Source organism: Oncorhynchus gorbuscha, linkage group LG13 (genome assembly GCF_021184085.1).
Source record: "Oncorhynchus gorbuscha isolate QuinsamMale2020 ecotype Even-year linkage group LG13, OgorEven_v1.0, whole genome shotgun sequence".
NCBI lineage: Eukaryota > Metazoa > Chordata > Actinopteri > Salmoniformes > Salmonidae > Oncorhynchus > Oncorhynchus gorbuscha.
The window spans coordinates 25,303,120-25,323,144 of NC_060185.1; the positions used below are offsets into that span (position 1 = coordinate 25,303,120).

The 20,025-nt window shown below is 42.3% G+C and overlaps 1 protein-coding gene and 1 pseudogene across 2 annotated transcripts; both read left to right on the forward strand.

Annotated features, from left to right (window-relative positions):
• LOC123992259 overlaps positions 1 to 12,430 on the forward strand; it is a 42,847-nt pseudogene extending 30,417 nt beyond the window's left edge.
• A 471-nt stretch (positions 12,431 to 12,901) lies between these two features.
• Positions 12,902 to 17,583, forward strand: LOC123992619 (28S ribosomal protein S23, mitochondrial-like). Of its 2 annotated transcripts, XR_006831284.1 has the most exons (6): positions 12,902 to 13,112; positions 13,422 to 13,601; positions 13,697 to 13,774; positions 13,891 to 14,014; positions 16,788 to 16,973; positions 17,099 to 17,583. XR_006831284.1 is itself a non-coding variant. In XM_046293905.1 (5 exons), the coding sequence occupies exons 1-5, from the start codon at positions 13,069 to 13,071 to the stop codon at positions 16,917 to 16,919; spliced, it is 558 nt and encodes a 185-aa protein (XP_046149861.1). In that variant the 5' UTR covers positions 12,903 to 13,068; the 3' UTR covers positions 16,920 to 17,583. The 2 variants fall into 2 exon arrangements, 1 of the variants encoding a protein (XP_046149861.1); XM_046293905.1 differs by having other exon boundaries at positions 12,903 to 13,112; positions 16,788 to 17,583.
• The last annotated feature ends 2,442 nt before the right edge of the window (positions 17,584 to 20,025 follow it).

Consider the following 20,025-nt stretch of genomic DNA (forward strand, 5'->3'; position numbering starts at 1 on the left):
CGGTTTGGTACACCAGCTTCAAACTACACTCTAGTGAACATTTTGTAGAATGAAACCATTAAAACCTCACCCCTCAAACATGTCAATGACTGTTTTATTGTCACCAGCGTCAAATACAGCAAAATAAAGTTTTTAGTTCTACCGGGGACAAAACTGCCTTAAAATGGCAATCTACCGTTTGACAGTCAAATCAAATCAAAATCAAATCAAATCAAATTTATTTATATAGCCCTTCGTACATCAGCTGATATCTCAAAGGGGTGTACAAAAAAACTGCCTTAAAATGGCCTAGAGTGTCCCAGTTTGACAGTAACAGGGTGTCCCAGTTTGACAGTAACAGGGTGTCCCAGTTTGACAGTAACAGGGTGTCCCAGTTTGACAGTAACAGGGTTTCCCAGTTTGACAGTAACAGGGTGTCCCAGTTTGACAGTAACAGGGTGTCCCAGTTTGACAGTAACAGGGTGTCCCAGTTTGACAGTAACAGGGTTTCCCAGTTTGACAGTAACAGGGTTTCCCAGTTTGACAGTAACAGGGTGTCCCAGTTTGACAGTAACAGGGTGTCCCAGTTTGACAGTAACAGGGTGTCCCAGTTTGACAGTAACAGGGTGTCCCAGTTTGACAGTAACAGGGTGTCCCAGTTTGACAGTAACAGGGTGTCCCAGTTTGACAGCAACAGTGTGTCCCAGTTTGACAGTAACAGGGTGTCCCAGTTTGACAGTAACAGGGTGTCCCAGTTTGACAGTAACAGGGTGTCCCAGTTTGACAGTAACAGGGTGTCCCAGTTTGACAGTAACAGGGTGTCCCAGTTTGACAGTAACAGTGTGTCCCAGTTTGACAGTAACAGGGTGTCCCAGTTTGACAGTAACAGGGTGTCCCAGTTTGACAGTAACAGGGTGTCCCAGTTTGACAGTAACAGGGTGTCCCAGTTTGACAGTAACAGTGTGTCCCAGTTTGACAGTAACAGGGTGTCCCAGTTTGACAGTAACAGGGTGTCCCAGTTTGACAGTAACAGGGTGTCCCAGTTTGACAGTAACAGGGTGTCCCAGTTTGACAGTAACAGGGTGTCCCAGTTTGACAGTAACAGGGTGTCCCAGTTTGACAGTAACAGGGTGTCCCAGTTTGACAGTAACAGGGTGTCCCAGTTTGGACGTAGGCAAATATTCTAAAAAGGTGAAAGTAGTAAAATAACCATTTACAGTCATTTTGATTTACATTTACAAAATACATTGTAATGAAAAGCTGAATATCCTTTCTTAATTTGTTACAAGCTTAACATTACTTGTCTTAGAATCCTATGTCATTTTACTTACCATTATGAGTTTAGAGACATTTCATTACACGGGATGCCACGCCCACAATGACTTCACGCCAATTGAATCCGTTTTTTATCATCACATACTTCCTCACTAACACGCAGGCATCGATTGTTTGTTATGTTATTGTACACATTTAAATATATCCATTATAAAGCTTTGCTAGGTGTCCCACTTAACCAATACTCACCAACATGTTTCTTGGATTGTTCTGCAGGTGTTTGATGCCAGAAAGTGCAAGACTACTAAGGATATGTTCAAGTCTCTGTGCGAACACTTGCAGTCTGCCACAAATGGAGGAAACCTAAGGTAAACAAAGAGTTGGGACAAAGAGCAGGGACTTGTTTCAATCCAAACATCTGCATTATAGCGCGATTGAAACGATAAGGTCATTTTCAATTGAGAGATCATATGCAGTGTTTACGTGAATGCAGTCTCTGCGAATGCGGGAAGATTGCCTTTCGATTTAAAGTCACGCTTGGACAAAGATTGAATCTAGGCCTAGGTGACCAACAGCCCTACTTTCTGAGGTAGCCTAACTACTGCAGCATTCTTTGTGAAACTAGAAAGGATGGAGAATTATGAGGTAATGAGGCAGAGAGCAGAAAACGCAGTGTAAAGATCAACCCTGTATGAAGTTAGAAATGTGTCCAATGTAAATGACAGATTTGTCCCACTAACTGTTCGTCGCTCTGGATAACAACATCTGCTAAAATACTAACATGTAAATGCACCAATGTAAAAGTAATTATACTAATACTCCTGTCTCATGTGTTATTTATTGCACTTGACTTAGACCTTCAACCCTTTACTCCGTGAGAACAATACTGTAGGTCAGGGATCCCCAATTACATTCAGCTATAGGCCGATTTTTCCTTGAAGGGATGGTCAGGGGCCGGAACATAGTTATGAATAGTTTGTACACTGCATATTGATCTGTGGGCATGCAATGTTGTTGTTCTAAAATGGGGATTGCTAAACAATGTGTTGGAACCTAACCAGATTCAATTAGGCATACCTCAGGGGATGTGCTCCATCATAGAGGCGAGGGGGCAGGGTTCTGGGCATCTCGCTCATCCAGCCTAGGGATGAAGTTGGTATGGTCATGCAAATGATGTTACTGATCTGGTTGGCCTGGTCATGCTACTGATCTGATTATTGATAGACCATTATCTTGGCCAGGTCGCAGTTGTAAATGAGAACATGTTCTCAACTAGCCTACCTGGCTATATAAAGGTGAAATAAAATAAATAAATAAAAAATTCCAAACAACTGAAACACCCGTCTATAAGAAATCTTTTACAGTCTAAATGTAATTTTAATGGTAAAATCATTGAATGGAAAATTCTCTTAACATTAATGAATAACCTAAAATAAATATACATTAACCTCTTCATTTAAAATAAATTAACATTATCATCTATAGAATGGTATAACAAATAAAATAATAAAATCAGCAGCCAATTTTTTAAACTAAGTATACCTACCAACTAGAAAATAAGCAACTGTAAAATGGGAAATGGAAAACAAAATGGAAATGAAAAGGCCTGATGGTGGCGCTAGAGGAAAGGTCAGATAGTCACCAAATCAATAGGTTTCTTCCACTTGGTCTTGATTGTGCACAACAAATTTTATGGCAATCCAGCCATTCCTTTGAGATATATCTTGTTCTCAGTCTGTTCTCAGTCTTGTTCTCGGCCTGTGGGCATCATGTGTGGAGTGATCCAATATCTATAGCCATGCCATTTAACAGTTATCACTGGCCCTTGCTCAGCCTTACTCACCAAGAGCCCAGTCCCGAGCCTTCTTGCTAGCAAAGTCCCTGATCAAGTCTTTGAAGTCCAGCTTTCTAGCTAACTGACTTTCAATGGACAGCATGGCAAGACTGCAAAACCTGTCCTGGGACATAGTGGACCTCAAATATTTTTTTAAATCAGGTTTAGTTTACTGAAAGCTCTCACCACAAGCAACACTCACAGGCAGTGTGCAAAACATACGTAAAGCAATGCACACTTCTCCAAAAATGCTTTGCAGCTGCATCTTACAAATTCCATTCAGGAGACCAAGAGGGGAGGGGACACGTTAGGGGGGAAAGTGGCTGCATATACAGTGTTCAGGTGTCTTACTTCATGTTGAAACTCAGGTGTCAGATCTCTGGAATACTTCATGGTCAGTGGTTGGCACACAGAAGGGACTTTATCCTCACTAATCTGCCCAACTTTCAGAACAGCAGAAAAGTATTCTACAATTTCTGCAGTGGTGTGGAACCAAGTGTCCAAGTCACTTCTGATGTTTGTCAATAGCAGTCAAAAAAACACTATTCCGAAACACCGTTGCTGCACTGTCCTGAGCTGTCTCCTCTTGAGAGGTCTCATCATGGAATCTCTTCCTTTTCCTCTGGCAGCTGTGTTCCTTGCTTACTTGAGAAACAACAGCTATTTGCATAGCAATCCGTGTTGCCTCAGACAGGAGAAACTCCCATTCATCTCTAAGAGCCTGCATCTCTTCCTTTAAGGCTCTGATATTGGCTGCCTCTGTGTCAAGTGAGATTTTTCCTGACTGGAGAATCACATTCCTGTCCTCAATGCATTGCTGTACCTGCAATTATGCCAACTGACATGTCATTCAACACAATGCTGCTCACCTCCTTCAGTTGGGAGAAGGGCTGGTTCAGGGGTATGGAGATGGGGAGACATGGCTGCTGAACCTGAAGCTGCATCTGTTGGGCCTGGCAACAGGTAGGGGGAGGGACAACTGATTTATTATGAATGGCTTGCTAAACGTTTGCCTACAATGATTAATGATTAAATGTGGGCTAAAAGAGGAGCGAAATGTAAACACTCAGAATTTTCTGTGAAGATATTAAGTAACTAATGTTAGGGGAGCAAAAGTAGCCTATTTCAATAGGGACTAAGCTATCAGGTTAATTTCCACCACTCACGGACTACACCCCCTTTCCTTTGTGAAACATTGGGTGACATACTGTCGCCCTTTCTGTTCTCTTTCCTGTCTTTCTTTTCGTTTTGGAGGGGGGGTGGGATACAGAGGCTCTCTGGATGTTTACTTTTTGCCAAAAACAAGAAAAGATAAAGAAACCGTTACTTTTATTAGTTATTAGTACATTGTAAGTAATATAATATATTAATGATGATAGGTTAATAATTTAATATGGAAAAAAATGTACCTAATGTTCTCATCATTTTTTAAGGCCCCTTAGACTCTTCCTAACTACCCCCCCCCCTTAGAGAGGCATATTGGTTAATATGTTTTTTAATTAAAATCACTTTGAGCTGATTTCCTAGATTTTTGTATTTTATGTCAACAACTAAATTATTAGGCAATTTGTTATTTATTTTCTCTGGAAATAAAATTGCCAATAGGCTACCTATTGGGGAACCCTGCTGTAGGACATTCACTCTGTTATGGGCCAGTTTCACAAGCTCCTTCTTATTTCAGTTTGTCTGTTATTACATATCTTATTCTTTCTTCTGTCTTATTTATTTCAGGTCTGTAATTACCGTCTTCCCTCTGAGAAAGGAAGACATGCGAGATTTCCGGGTGTGGAACAGCCAGCTGGTGAAGTATGCAGGTTACCAGATGCCTGATGGCAGTATCCAGGGAGACCCATCCAGTGTAGAATTCACTGAGGTACTATATAAAGTAGCTATAGCCACCAGGATCCACCCAGCTATTTCAATAACATGCATTCAAACAGGCTCACATACTGTATGTCTTTGTTTGAAAATATACATTTTTAAAGTTGCTGTTACTTTTGTGCTGTGTTCTTAAAGATCTGTATCCGGCTTGGATGGAAACCTCAGTACGGCCTCTTCGATGTATTGCCACTAGTCCTGCAGGTCAATGGGGAGGACCCAGACCTTTATGAAATCCCTCCACAGCTGATCCTGGAGGAACACCCTCAGTGAGTGACTTTAGCCTCGTTTCTATTGGATGATTGTGTAAACACACTTTTGAGAACAAATACGATGTTAAGCCTGCAGAGAGTCATCATAGCTATTCCACTGCATACAACGACATTCATTGGTTACGATACCGCTACAAAAGTGGTGTCCAGTTATGTTATGACACGTGTATGCAAATCCGTTTGATTCCATACTAGATTTGCCGTTCATTGGATTCATCAGAGACACATAGTATTCAGAGCATCATGCCTCCATAGCCATGGAGCTGTTTCGAGCTGTTTTGCAAGGAGGAATGGGGGAAAAATGTCAGTCTCTCGATGTGCAAAACTGATAGACATACCCAAAGCAACTTACAGCTGTAATCGCAGCAAAAGGTGGCGCTACAAAGTATTAACTTAAGGGGGCTGAATAATTTTGCACGCCAATTTTTCAGTTTTTGATTTGTTAAAAAAGTTTGAAATATCCAATAAATGTCGTTCCACTTCATGATTGTGTCCCACTTGTTGTTGATTCTTCACAAAAAATACAGTTTTATATCTTTATGTTTGAAGCCTGAAATGTGGCAAAAGGTCGCAAAGTTCAAGGGGGCCGAATACTTTCGCAAGGCACTGTATCTAATTAAATCAATGTTTTATGTAGCTGCCTGGGTAAAATCAAACCATTGCCCCCAGTCACTCAAGAGTTTGAACTATAAAAAAGGTTTTAAAATCCTCTGTCTTGAGGAACAGAGCTGAATAGGAGAGAGTGAAGAGCTCTATAGAACTGAACTACGCAGCACATTCCTTTATCCAAATAGTTTCCCAAAGCCAGGTCTAGGAGGGCCCAATGACCTGTACCATTTTATTTTATTTAAATGTCTAACCACTCCAAAGTGGTCCTACATTTGTTTCACTGGACACAATACTGAGCTGAGTCAAGTGTTTCAAGCACCTTTGGTAGAGTGAACACGTCAACTGTGTGTGTGCGTAACTCATTCTGTATGAAAAAGGTGTCACATTGAGGACTGAATGATTCACTATAGAAACTAATCACATCTATCCTAGTGGTGGTGTTTTTGGGCATGCTCTTTTATATATTATTATCAGATATATTGTGTTGATCTTTCCTCATTAGGTATAAGTGGTTCCAAGACCTAGGACTGAAGTGGTATGCTCTGCCTGCGGTGTCCAACATGCTGATGGAGATTGGTGGACTTGAATTCCCAGCCTGTCCCTTTAATGGCTGGTACATGGGCACTGAAATTGGTGTGAGGGATTTCTGTGAATATCAGCGTTATAACGTCTTGGAGGTAAGGCTCACTTTCACAGATACTCACAATGGCTACAGCACAGGGTCATGCTCAGCAAGAGTAGCCCACGTTTTGAAATGTAGGAGGAAACCTCGTCTGCAATAACCAAAAATATAATTTTCTGTTTAAAAATGTTTTCTTGTTTCATACCTCTGCAACACAACCCTGGCTAACTTGATAATGATGCAATGATTGTAGATGTTTTGGCTTCCTGTCCGTACAGGAAGTTGGTCACAGGATGGGCCTGGAGACACACAAGCTGTCCTCACTGTGGAAAGACCAGGCCTTGGTGACCATCAATGTTGCAGTCATATACAGTTTCCAGGTAACCTATGATTTTCATGTATACAGGACCAATCCAAAGGCATGTTTTTCCTAATAGATGTTTTTCCCAATAGATATTCACAGCCTGTACAGCACTTTGAGATATCAGCTGATGTATGAAGGGCTATATAAATACATTTGATTTGATTTGATATTCCAAGTTATGTTGTTGTTGTTGTTGTTTTGTTACATCATTCGTTTTTTTAATACCTACAATTTTAAATAAGATACTTCCATCCCATAATATTTAGCCAGAGGATGCTACAACTATTCAGCCATCAACTGGAGTTTTCCTTGAGATAAATGTACTCCTTTTGTCTCATTACTGTACGATGTAGAAGAACAAGGTGACCATCACAGACCACCACTCTGCAGCCGAGTCCTTTATGATGCACATGGAGACAGAGTTCCGGCTGCGTGGCGGCTGCCCTGCAGACTGGGCCTGGCTGGTTCCTCCCATGTCTGGCTCTCTCACACCTGTCTTCCACCAGGAGATGGTCAACTACATCCTCTCTCCCTTCTTCTACTAGCAGGTAGATACTGAGACACCATCTTGTACTGTGCATAGTATATGGCATTCATCTGGTTAAGCTCCACCAGGGCAACAGGGCAGTTGCTGAATGATCATCTGTAACTGTTGTTGTTGTTTGAAGCCTGACCCCTGGACGACCCATGTCTGGAGAAATGGGGAGATGTGCCTGAGGAAGCAACAGATCAGCTTCAAAGCGGTGGCCAGGTAATCTTACATGGACTATGACACCCATATCTGTAATGCTTTATGAACACAGTCATGATGCGTTATAAATTAGAATGCAGTCCTAATCATATTATTGCCATGGCTATAAATGCACATAATGGTTGAGGTTGAGTGAAACCATGCTCATAATGCATTACAAAGTATTATCATTCATGGCTGGTTCCCTCCTATAGGGCGGCTCTCTTTTCTTCAAGCCTTATGAGCAGAGTGCTGGCTAACAGGGTGCGGTGCACTGTCCTGTACGCTACTGAAACAGGGAAATCACAGACATTGGCCCAGAGACTGAACTCCAGGCTAAACTGTGCCTTCAACTGCAGGGTAGGAGATCCATCTCATCTCTATGAAGGATGATAGGGGGCCTACTGCCTCAGGCTAATATGCTCCAGGGCATTTGTGTGTGTTAAGCACTGTGAATCAATGTAAAACTCTAGTTTAATTGGAACCTAAATTTATGTGAGGACTATATTGAGCTCATTTAGAGTTAATTTACAGAACAAGCAATGGGGAGTTAGCTGGTAGATGTGCTTGTACAATGTACAATCTGTTGATGTCTTAAGTCACTACTGTCCTCAAAATGCAGAATTTCCCAGATATTTTACAAAGTTAACTAAAGCTGCTCTGTATATCTTCAAAGTTGCTCTGTATGGAGGACTATAACTTCAGTGACATGGAACAGGAGAGCCTTCTCGTTGTGGTAACAAGCACATTTGGAATGGAGACTCCCCTGGAAATGGAGAGGTGTGTTTCTGTATTTTGAAGATATTAACAATAATATTTTTCCCCACATTTATAAAATGTAACGTCTAAATATTCACCACATGTTTAATATTTATTTCTCTAGAGTTTCAAGAAGCAGCTTTTCTCCTTGCAGTATCTCAGGAACAAGTTAAGGTAAGTAGTATCTCAAGCATTTTTCTCTGCATTGCCCTCTCCGTACTGTGCTGTTCATGTACATTAGTGGAGGTTGCTGAGGGAAGCTCATAATATTGTCTGGAACAGAGCGAATGGAATGGCATCAAACACATGGAAACCATGGAAACCATACCATTCTGCTCCAGCCTTTACCACAAGCCCGTCCTCCCCAATTAGGTGCTACTAACCTCCTGTGATGTACATATCCTTAAGATGTACTAATTTGATGAAGTGGCGACTTCACTACAGTCTCTTTTACCTCTCTTTGTTTTTGAAATTGCTCATATCTCCCCTCTCCTCCCCTAGGTACTGTGTTTTTGGACTGGGCTCGAGGATGTACCCACAGTTCTGTGCTTTCGCCCATGCCGTGGATGCCAAGCTGGAGGAGCTGGGGGCAGAGCGGGTGACGCCCACTGGAAAGGGGGATGAACTGAATGGACAGGAAGAGGCCTTCTCTGCCTGGGCTCTCACTGCTCTCAAGGTAGGCAGACAAGGAAGAATGGCTCTCTGGCTTAAAAGTGGATCTTAGCTATGTGCTGACGATAATTTTTTCAGTGTATTTTATAGTGTACATATTAACATACTCCTGGTATGTCTACTATATGCTCAATGTAACATTACAAAAAAGACCTGTTATGATCTTTAATCTGATAAGCATTTTCATATCATATTGATCTACATAGTGTATTTAATAATTGAGCCTAAGCACGCTTTCTCTGCTTCCAGGATGCCTATAAGGAGTTCAACATCCAGGGACAGCTGAGTCTGCAGCTCCCTGGGGCAGAGTGACTCTGCGAGGCCTGGGACCCTTTGAGATATCGCGTAGCACTGGAGAGCTGCTCCCAGGACCACATCACAGGTACTACACCTGGGCCAGGGGATGGACATTTGACAAGGGACTGGTGTAGCACTATAAAGCATTAGAAACTAATCTTGTATTTCAGTCAGCCAGTTGTACGTGATGATTTTCACTGTCCTCTCTTTCGCAGCACTTTCAACCATTCACTCTAAAACTGTCTTCCCCATGAAACTGAAGAGGAGACAGAATCTACAGAGCCCCCATTCAAGGTTAATTTCTTGTCTTCTGCCACACAATTTCTTTTACCCACTAGCATTGTTATGGTTGCAATACTTTTAACACTTTTGACAGGACTCAATTTTGACAGGGTTTAATTCAGCATTGTCATTCTTGTTTCTAGCCGGTCCACCATTCTGGTGGAGCTGGAGAGGGAGACAAGTGCAGAGGTCATGAATTTTGCCCCAGGAGACCATGTTGGTGTTTTCCCAGGGAATCTCCCTCAACTGGTGGCTGGAATCCTAAAGTTCCTTCCCCATACAGCCCCAACCAACCAGTGCCTACGACTGATTGCTGATTGAGGTAACCACGGTAAAATCAGTTTTATTTTTAGGAAGACATCATCTTCAAAAAATGGACACTGTTAAAATTACTCTGCATTTCGATTTCCCAACAGATGATGAGAAAAACTGGCAGACCGTCAGACGCATCCCAGCATGCCCTTTGTCTCAGGCGCTCACCTACTTCCTGGATGTGACCACGCCCCCCTGTCAGAACCTCCTCCACAAGCTCTATCAGCTGGCAAGACAGGAGGGGCACTGCCAGCGTCTGCTGACCTTGGCAAATGTCACTTCTGTTTGTCTCAAGGACTACTGTAGTGTTCATTATTGTCTCTTGAAATAAAAATAAGAAATAAGGAAAGAAAATCCTTTAACCTATCACCCTTTGGAATTGTATAGAATTGGAGAAAATACTATGTTTCATACATATAACCATGTAAGCCTATGCTCTTTACAAAAAATAATATCAAAAACAGATATTTTTCTCGTTATTTAGCTTCTGTCTTAATTTGCCGTCAGGACTCTCAGGAGTACACGACCTGGAAGATGTTCCGTGTTCTCAACTTCCTGGAAGTCCTGGAGGAGTTCCCGTCTTTAGAACCCTCTGCAGCCTTCCTCCTCAGCCAGCTGCCCCACCTGTGTCAAGTGTCAAGCCCCGCCTCTACTCCATCAGCTCCTCCCCTCAGCTCCACCCCAATGAGCTACATCTCACTCTGACGGTGCTCAACTATCACACACAAGGTATGGGACATTAGATTTTACATTTTGGTCACTTAGCAAACATTCTTATCCAAGGTACAGGACAGGGCGACTCAACTTAGAAATGACAATACATCAGTTATCAAATGCTTTGAAAGGAATTTGAACTGCTATCTCTTGGCTGTGAAAGTAACTGTACTGTATTTTTCTGTACTACCGATAGATGGACAGGGTCCTCTTCACCACGGGGTCTGCAGCACCTGGCTGGATACCATTAAGAAAGGAGACCTGGTACCATGTTTCATCTACAGGTATAGAACGTACTGTAACATACTGTATGTCAGTAGGCTGGTACATTCTCCAATTGTACCAAATGCTTGGTTGTAGCCTATCCCCAGTATAATGATTGAGATTATCATTTCAAGTGAAGCTAACTGATTGTGTTATTGTTTACAGTTCAGGTGGGTTCCACCTCCCAGCAGAGCCCAGCACTCCAGTCATTCTGGTGGGGGCTGGCAGTGGCATTGCGCCCTTCCGAAGCTTCTGGCAACAACGGCTACATGACATGAAACACCCAGGTAGTGTGTGTGTGTGTCTGTATGTCTGTTTGTGTGTCTGTTGATACAGAATCTCTGACCTTAAGGGCTATGGTTGTGTCTTGACAGAGTTCTCTGGAAGTCCTATGAGCCTGGTGTTTGGCTGCCAGAGTTCAGAGACAGACCATTTATACAAAGAGGAGACACTGGAGATGAGAAGACAAGGGGTCCTGAAGAGTGTTACAACCACATATTCCCTCCAGCCAGGTCACCCAAAGGTACTGTTGCATTGTCATTTTGAAAGAAATCATGTACTGAGTAAGCTTTTCAATCAAAAGCTTGATTGAACCTGATTGGCTTATGATTCAAGTGAAGGTTGAAGCGTAACATCTCCCTGTACTGTGCCTTCTATTCCTAACCTTTGATCTCTGTGTGTCAGCAGATCTATGTCCAGGATGTCCTGAGGGAGAAGATGGCAGGGGAGGTGCTGAGTGTGTTGCACCAGAAGGAGGGTCACTTCTACGTGTGCGGGGGTGTGAACATGGCCCAGGGAGTTACTCTAGCAGTAAAGGAGATTCTGAGCAGCCAGCTTGGCATTACCCTCACACATGCAGGAGAACACCTAGCCCAACTAAAGGTTGGTTCACTTTCCTCTCAATCATTAATATGAAAACTAATATGAATGCCATGTTTCCTCTTAATTAATCTAGTTCCAATACTGTAGTAAGTGGACAGTGTTTTACAATGCTTTTATGGTTTGTATGTTTGTTTCTTTATTTGAAGATTCAGAAGAGGTACCATGAGGACATTTTTGGAGCCCAGTTTCAAAAGTGAGTTGATTGGGATGGAGAAAGATCTACACATAGCATACATTTTCCTCTATGCTTGTGATGCCCTGTTTTTGTTTTTGTTGATAGATTAGGATTGTCACTTTGGAACATGTTTTTCTAGCTGTTGGTGGTCCCCAACAAACCAGCTAGCCATCCTTTGGCCCACTGTTTGAAAATGTACCCACTTTCACTGTTTTCACTTTATTTTTAAAGCACTGTAAGTATATTTCAGAGAGATGATTATAACATTTCGCTACACTCGCACTAACATCTGCTAACCATGTTTATGTGACAAATAAAATTTGAATTGATTTGAACATTTACATTCACATCATGATATTAAAGATAGATTATAGATGCACAGGTGATAAATATATGTAGTGTTTGTACAATATAATATAATGTGGGATTGTTGAATCTGAATTATACATAATGGGAATATGCTTGTAATCCAAATGTGTTTTACTCATTTTGAATAAAAATAACATTACATAATCATTGCAATTGAAGCCTTCTTGCAAGCCTCTGGTTTAGAGTATCAGTGACCCCAAGAAGGTCAAAGAACCAAAAGCCTATCCGTGCTGCTGAGGTTTGAGGAGCTTCTGCCTGGGAAAGTACAGAGAGAGGCTAGAGAGGCTCAGAGATATTTAATTAGTCATGATGTATCGTATGCAGAGGCTGTAAAACAGATTGGCGTAACTACAGTGTGGAATGATGGAGCTTCCATGGCTGCTCCTGTAGTAAGTGGGCCTAATGTCAGGGCTGGTGTTTCTGGTAGACGTTAGTAGGGATGTTTTTTTATTTAATTTTCATGGTAGTTCAGAATTGGGCAGATCATGATTGAGCGTACATTCCAGCACAGTAGGTGGCGACATGCATTTACATGATTGTTTGCTGACCGCCATGATATCATAGAAGAAGAATATCCGTGCCTGCAGCGCTTGAAATGTAGATGATCTGGAACGCGCCCCATGTTTTTACAGTGCAGAAATAACTTGCGGAAGTGGTGGTCGTCCATGCTCGTGAAAAGAGGCCCTGTAGTTGGTGTTTGCTAACTATGATCTTTGAGTTTACTGGATAATTACCTAGCTGCATTTTACGCGCATTGCGTAGTTAAATTGAAGTCCATTATGGCTGGAAGTCGACTTGAAAAATTCGGAACAGTGTTCACGCGGTAGGTCAAAATGTCGTGTTGCTAGCTAGCTAACGTTAGCCAGCTTAATTTCTGTCATTCAAGGTTACTGGAGGATGCTATCTAGTTGTCTAGACCCTTTAGAGTTTTCTAGCTAAGGTTAGCTAGATACAATTTTATTTGGTGTGGGAGTGTCTTTTCAGCAACTGGTAGTCCATGCTATCAAGGCTATGGTTCCGCATAATATACATTCTAACGTTAGCTAGCTAGTCTAGCTCTGCATGTGAAATTGAGAATGCATTTGCTCCATTGTTTACATTTTTGCTGCTGACTCACTGGTTTCATTTTCAGAGTCAGAGATCTTATGCGTTCTGGAGTTGTCAAACAGTCTGACAAGCCCATTTGGTATGATGTATACAAGGCCTTTCCACCCAAGAAAGACCCACTTTATGTCAGACCAGTGGCCAAGATCTATGGGAAGAAAGAAGAGGCTGTGCCTGACATCTTCTACAGAGAGGATGAAATCAGAGCGTAAGCTAATTAAACGGGTTGCCTTAAGCTTTTTACTGCCATTCAAAAGATGTTAGAAATATACATGTGTTGATCAGCATTGGTTTCTGTCCCAGGAAATTCTATGAGGTGTATGGAACAGGGCCCAGAGCTTTTGATCTCACCAAATCCAACTTTGTTTCAACATGCCAAAGGTATGGGCAATAAATCACATTGATCATAGGTTCATCAAATTTTAGGATTCCTCCTACAATGCTGGATCCTAACTTCTGCAGTTCTATAAAGTGTTTTTTTTTTCTCCTTCGTGTAGGTTTGTGGAGAAGTATACAGAGTTAGAGAGCTGGGGAGAGCTGGAGAAACAGTCCCTGTTTGAGGAGACTGGGAAAGCTCTCCTTGCTGAGGGCTTAGTATTAAGGAGGAGGGGTGGTCCTGTGGTGAGTAGACTGTTCAAATGATACAACTCAATTTTATTGCTGACTGCCTGTTTCCCAAATACTCTATAGACAGACATAATACATGACCAAAAGTATGTGGACACGTACTCATCGAACATCTCATTCCAAAATCATGGGCAGTAATATGGAGTATTAAATGTTTTCCACTAGATGTTGGAACATTGCTGCGGGGACTTGCTTCCATTCAGCTACAAGAGCATTAGTGAGGATGGGCTCTGATGTTGGGCGATTAGGCCTGGCTCGCTGTCGGTGATCCAATTCATCCCAAAAGTGTTGGGTGGGGTTGAAGTCAGGGCTCTGTGCAGTCAAGTTCTTCCACACCGATCTCGACAAACCATTTCTGTATGGATCTCACTTTGTGCACCGGAGCATTGTCATGCTGAAACAGGATTGGGCCTTCCCCAAGCTGTAGCCACAAAGTTGAAAGCACACGATCATCTACAATGTCATTGTATGCTGTACCGTTAACATTTCCCTTCACTGGAACTAAGGGACCTAGCCCGAACCATGAAAAACAGCACCAGTACAGTTGGCACTATGCATTGTGGAAGGTAGCATTCTGCTGGCATCCACCAAACCCATATTCATCCGTCGGTCTGCCAGATGGTGAGGCGTGATTCATCACTCCAGAGAAAAGTTTCCACTGCTCCAAAGTCCAATGGCGGTGAGCTTTACACCACTCCAGCTGACACTTGGCATTGCCCATGGTGATCTTAGGCCTGTGTATGGCTGCTCGGCTATGGAAACCCATTTCATTAAGCTCCCGACTAAGTTGTGCTGATGTTGTTTCCAGAGGCAGTTTGGAACTCGGTAGGGAGTTTTGCAACTGAGGACAGACAAATTTTACGCGCTTCACAGCACTCGGTGGCCCTGTTCCAAGAGCTTGTGTGGCCTACCACTTTGCAGCTGAGCAGTTGTTGCTCCTAGACGTTTCCACTTCACAATAACAGAACTCCAGTTGATCGTGGCAGCTCTAGCAGGGCAGAAATTTGACAAACTAACTTATTGGAAAGGTGACGATCTATGACAATGCCACGTTGAAAGTCACTGAGCTCCTCAGTAAGGCCATTCTACTGCCAATGTTTGTCTATGGAGATTGCATGACTGGTGCTCAATTTTATACAGCAACAGGTGTGGCTGAAATAGTCGAATCTACTAATTTGAAGTGTTAACTTTTGCATATACAGTAACTGTCAAAAGTTTGAAACACCTACTCGTTCAAGGGTATTTCTTTATTTTTTAACTATTTTCTACATTGTCGAATAATAGTGAAGACATCAAAACTATGAAATAACACACATGGAATCATGTAGTAACCAAAAAAGTGTTAAACAAATCAATGTATTTGAGATTCTTCCAAGTAGCCACCCTTTGCCTTGATGACAGCGTTGCACATGCTTGGCATTCTCTCAACCAGCTTCACCTGGAATGCTTTTCCAACAGTCTTGAAGTTCCCACATATGCTAAACACTTGTTGGCTGCTTTTCTTTCACTCTGTGGTCCAACTCATCCCAAACCATCTCAATTGGCTTAAGGCCGGGTGATTGTGAATGTCAGGTTGTCTGATGCAGCACTCCATCACTCTCCTTCTTGGTCAAATAGCCCTTACACAGTATGGAAGTGTTGGGTGATTGTCCTGTTGATAAACAAATGATTGTCCCACTAAGCGCAAACCAGATGGGACGGCGTGTTGCTGCAGAATGCTGTGGTAGTCATGCTGGTAAAGTGTGCCTTGAATTCTAAATAAATCACTGACAGTGTCACCAGCAAAGCACCCCCACACCATCATACATCGTCCTCAATGGTTCACGGTGTGAGCCACACATGCAGAGATCATCCGTTCACCTACTCTACGTCAAACAAAGACACGGCGGTTGGAACCATAAATCTCAAATTTGGATTAATCAGACCAAAGGATAGATTTCCACTGGTCTAATGTCCATTGCTCTTGCTTCTTGGCCCAAGCAAGTCTCTTCTTATTATGTGTCCTTTAGTAGGGGTTTCTTTGCAGCAATTTGACCATGAAGGCCTGATTCACGCAGTCTCTAAACAGTTGATGTTGAGAAGTCTGTTACTTGAAGCATTTATTTGAGCTGCAATTTCTGAGACTGGTAACTCTAATGAACGTATCCTCTGCTGCAGAGGTAACTCTGGGTCTTCCTTTTCCTGTGGCGGTCCTCATGAGAGCCAGTTTCATCATAGTGCTTGATGGTTTTTGTGACTGCACTTGAAGAAACTTTCAATGTTCTTGAAATTTTACAGATTGACTGACCATGTCTTAAAGTAATGATGGACTGTCACTTCTCTTTCCTTATTTGAGCTTTTCTTGCCATAATATGGACTTATATGGATTTGACCAAATCTTCTGTATAAAACCCATACCTTGTCACAACACAACTGATTGGCTCAAACACATTATGGAAAGACATTGTACAAATGAACTTTTAACAATTAACACCTGTTAATTGAAATGCACCTCATGAAGCTTTCTGAGAGAATGCCACGAGTGTTAAAATCTGTTATCAAGGCAAAGGGTGGCTAATATTTTTTGGTTACTACATGAATCCATGTGTTATTTCATAGTTTTGATGTCTTCTATTATTCTACAATGCAAAAATTAAAGAAAAGCCCTGGAAGTAGGAGTAGGGCTGTCAACCTTTGAATGGTCATGTATAGTGTATATACTAATCACTTACAAACATGAGACCTTCTGTTTGTAACAATGGCTGCACTTTTGCCGATTGACCTGCAGGTGGCGTCAGCGACCAGGGATCCAGTGTTGGGCATGAAGCTGACTGACATGCTGGCGGAACTGCAGACCGATGCACCTGGCGAAACACCGACACCAGGAGAAGAGACACAAGCACCAGTGACTCCACAGTAGGCCTCTGCAACATGGCTTCAACCACACTCTTCACCTAGATGGAACCCACAGGAGGTTGGTGGCAACTTGAGGGGGGGGGGCTTGTGGTAATGGCTGGAGCTTATTAAGTGGAATGTTCTCTAATACATCAAACACATGGTTTCCATGTGTGTAATGCCATTCCATTTGCTCCGATCCAGGCATTATGAGCCGTCCTCCCCTCAGCAGCCTTTACTGATGGAACCAACCATCCACCTCCACTGACTAAAAAGGGACTTTCAGTATCTGTCCAACACTAGACTGATACTTCTCAGTCCAGACATTCTGAACAATGGATCAACAAGAAAGACTTCTTGTTTAGTGTTTCTGGGTGGGCCTGGGCAGCTTTCACAGCCCTCTATCTTGACTGCAGGTTTTTGACCGGTAATGTGTAGGATTCCAAGTTATTGTACATTTCTTGTCTGGAACCTTGTAAGACTGATGTTATGCTTAAGGCTGTAAATCCATATTCAGTGTGTGTAATATATACTGTGTGTCCTACTGAACTCTTGAGTATTCACTTGCAAGATGATGCTTACGTTGCAGTGTGCTTTGACTTTCGACAGGCCACCCCTGTTGATAGGTGACATCGCTGTGATTATCGATTGGCACCGAGTGATCAGTAAAGTAATTATATATTCTAGAATGTGGCCTCTTTTCCATTTTTCCTCTGTCGCTCACCCTCCATTATCTTTCAGTCACGCTGTAGAACACTCATGCAAGACAAGCAAGCTGTGAGTGAGTGTTGATATTGCATTCTCCATTTGCTGCTGTGACTGTCTAATTCAGCAGTGTCTGCTGCCTGAGCTTCTGGGATGAAATGGAGATATTAATGCCGTATTGCTTCAGAGAAATACCACTGAGCACATAACCACATCAGCCGACTGGGGATGAGTAAATAAGCATCACAGGTGCCACATTAAAAGAAATGCAAGGTAACATCTGTGGAAGGTATTCCACCTGATAGGAAAGGCTTGACATCAACACCTACACACTGAATGATTGATAATTAAACTCCACAACTATATTTAAATGAAGATTAGTTTCTACTGCCACAATTCAAATGAGCACCACACCAACATTGCATATTGTTCTGAACATAATCTTGGCATATGTGTTTTTCCATGCGTATATCTCAAAGCACACCAGAATAACATGCCAAGTAACCAGTTATTAGAACCTCTGCAGGTTACCTTTTCTCTAATCAGGATGATCATCGGTCTTCCTGTTCTCATTGCTTGCAGAGACTTTGATCCACTATATGACCAAGCAGCCCTGAAGTTCAACTGCTATTTGAAAAGAAATCTAAACAGCGCTTATATCTAGAGCCTTGGCTTTGATATAGAGAACTACTGGTCGGGGTTATTTGCTCTGGAATAAAACTTTCACCCATGAGCGTTTTCCCAGTTCCAAAGTTCCCCACTCTTTCCTCCACCATCTTTTCTACGAGATGACCTTGGCGGTGTTTCTCATTATCAGCCGTCTTTCTGTTTATCAAAAGAGAACTGTCCATCTCAGTCTATTCTGCGCTCGCATGGAGAGGAGAAATGATATCAGAGTAATGGAATGGGTGATTGTCTGCACACAGTCAGAGAAAGCAATTCTGTGGCAGATGGATGGCTAGACTATCTGAGGGCCTAATGAACAGAAAGGAGGGAGAGGGGTAGAGAAGGGAAAGAATCGGAAGGAGGGAGAGTTGGGTTTGGAATGAAGAACAATCCTTGTCTGTCTGCCGAATCCACAGGCTTAGAGGGGAGAAACGGACACTCAATTGGGTGTGTTAGCAAAACCTGTGGTTTGATGCAATCCTCAAAGATGTGATTTTTGCACTGTTTTCCTTTTTATCTTGAGGGTTAAATCACATATTTTCTGTAGAGGTGTGGGTGATCATATACAGTTGAAGTCGGAAGATTACATACATTTAAATCAGTTTCACAATTCCTGACATTTAATCCTAGTAAAAATTTTCTTAGGTCAGTTAGGATCACCACTTTTATTTTAAGAATGTGACATGTCAGAATAATAGTAGTGATTTATTTTTTTCAATTACATTTCCAGTGGGTCAAGTTTACATACACTCAATTAGTATTGGGTAGAATTGCCTTTTAAATTGCTTAACTTTGGTCAAACGTTTTGGGTAGCCTTCCACAAGCTTCTCACAATAAGTTGGGTGAATTTTGGCCCATTCCTCCTGACAAAGCTGGTGTAACTGAGTCCAGTTTGTATGCCTCCTTGCTTGCACACGCCTTTTTCAGTTCTGCCCACAAATTGTCTACAGGATTGAGGTCAGAGTTTTGTGATGGCCACTCCAATACCTTGACTTTGTTGTCCTTAAGCCATTTTGCCACAACTTTGGAAGTATGCTTGGGGTCATTGTCTATTTGGAAGGCCCATTTGCGACCAAGCTTTAACTTCCTGACTGATGTCTTGATGTTGCTTAAATATATGCACATAATTTTCCATCTCATGATGCCATCTATTTTGTGAAGTGCACCAGTCCCTTCACCAGACCCCCACAACATGATGCTGCCACCCCCGTGCTTCGCGGTTAGGATGGTGTTCTTCGGCTTGCAAGCCTCCCTCTTTTTCCTCCAAACATAACAATTGTCATTATGGCCAAACAGTTTTATTTTTGTTTCATCAGACCAACATTTTTTGTTTCATTTCTCCAAAAAGTACGATCTTTGTCCCCATGTGCAGTTGCAAACCGTAGTCTGGCTTTTTTATGGCGGTTTTGGAGCCGTGGTTTCTTCCTTGCCGAGCGGCCTTTCAGGTTATGTTGATATTGGACTCGTTTTACTGTGGATATAGATACTTTTGTACCTGTTTCATCCAGCATCTTCACAAGGTCCCTTGCTGTTGTTCTGGGATTGATTTGCACTTTTCGCACCAAAGTACGTTCATCTCTAGGAGACAGAATGCGTCTCCTTCCTGAGCAGTATGACTGCTGCGTGGTCCCATGGTGTTTATACTTGTACTATTGTTTGTACAGATGAACGTGCTACCTTCAGGCGTTTGGAAATTGCTCCCAAAGATGAACCAGACTTGTGGCCTACAATTTGTCTTTGCTAATTTCTTTTGATTTTCC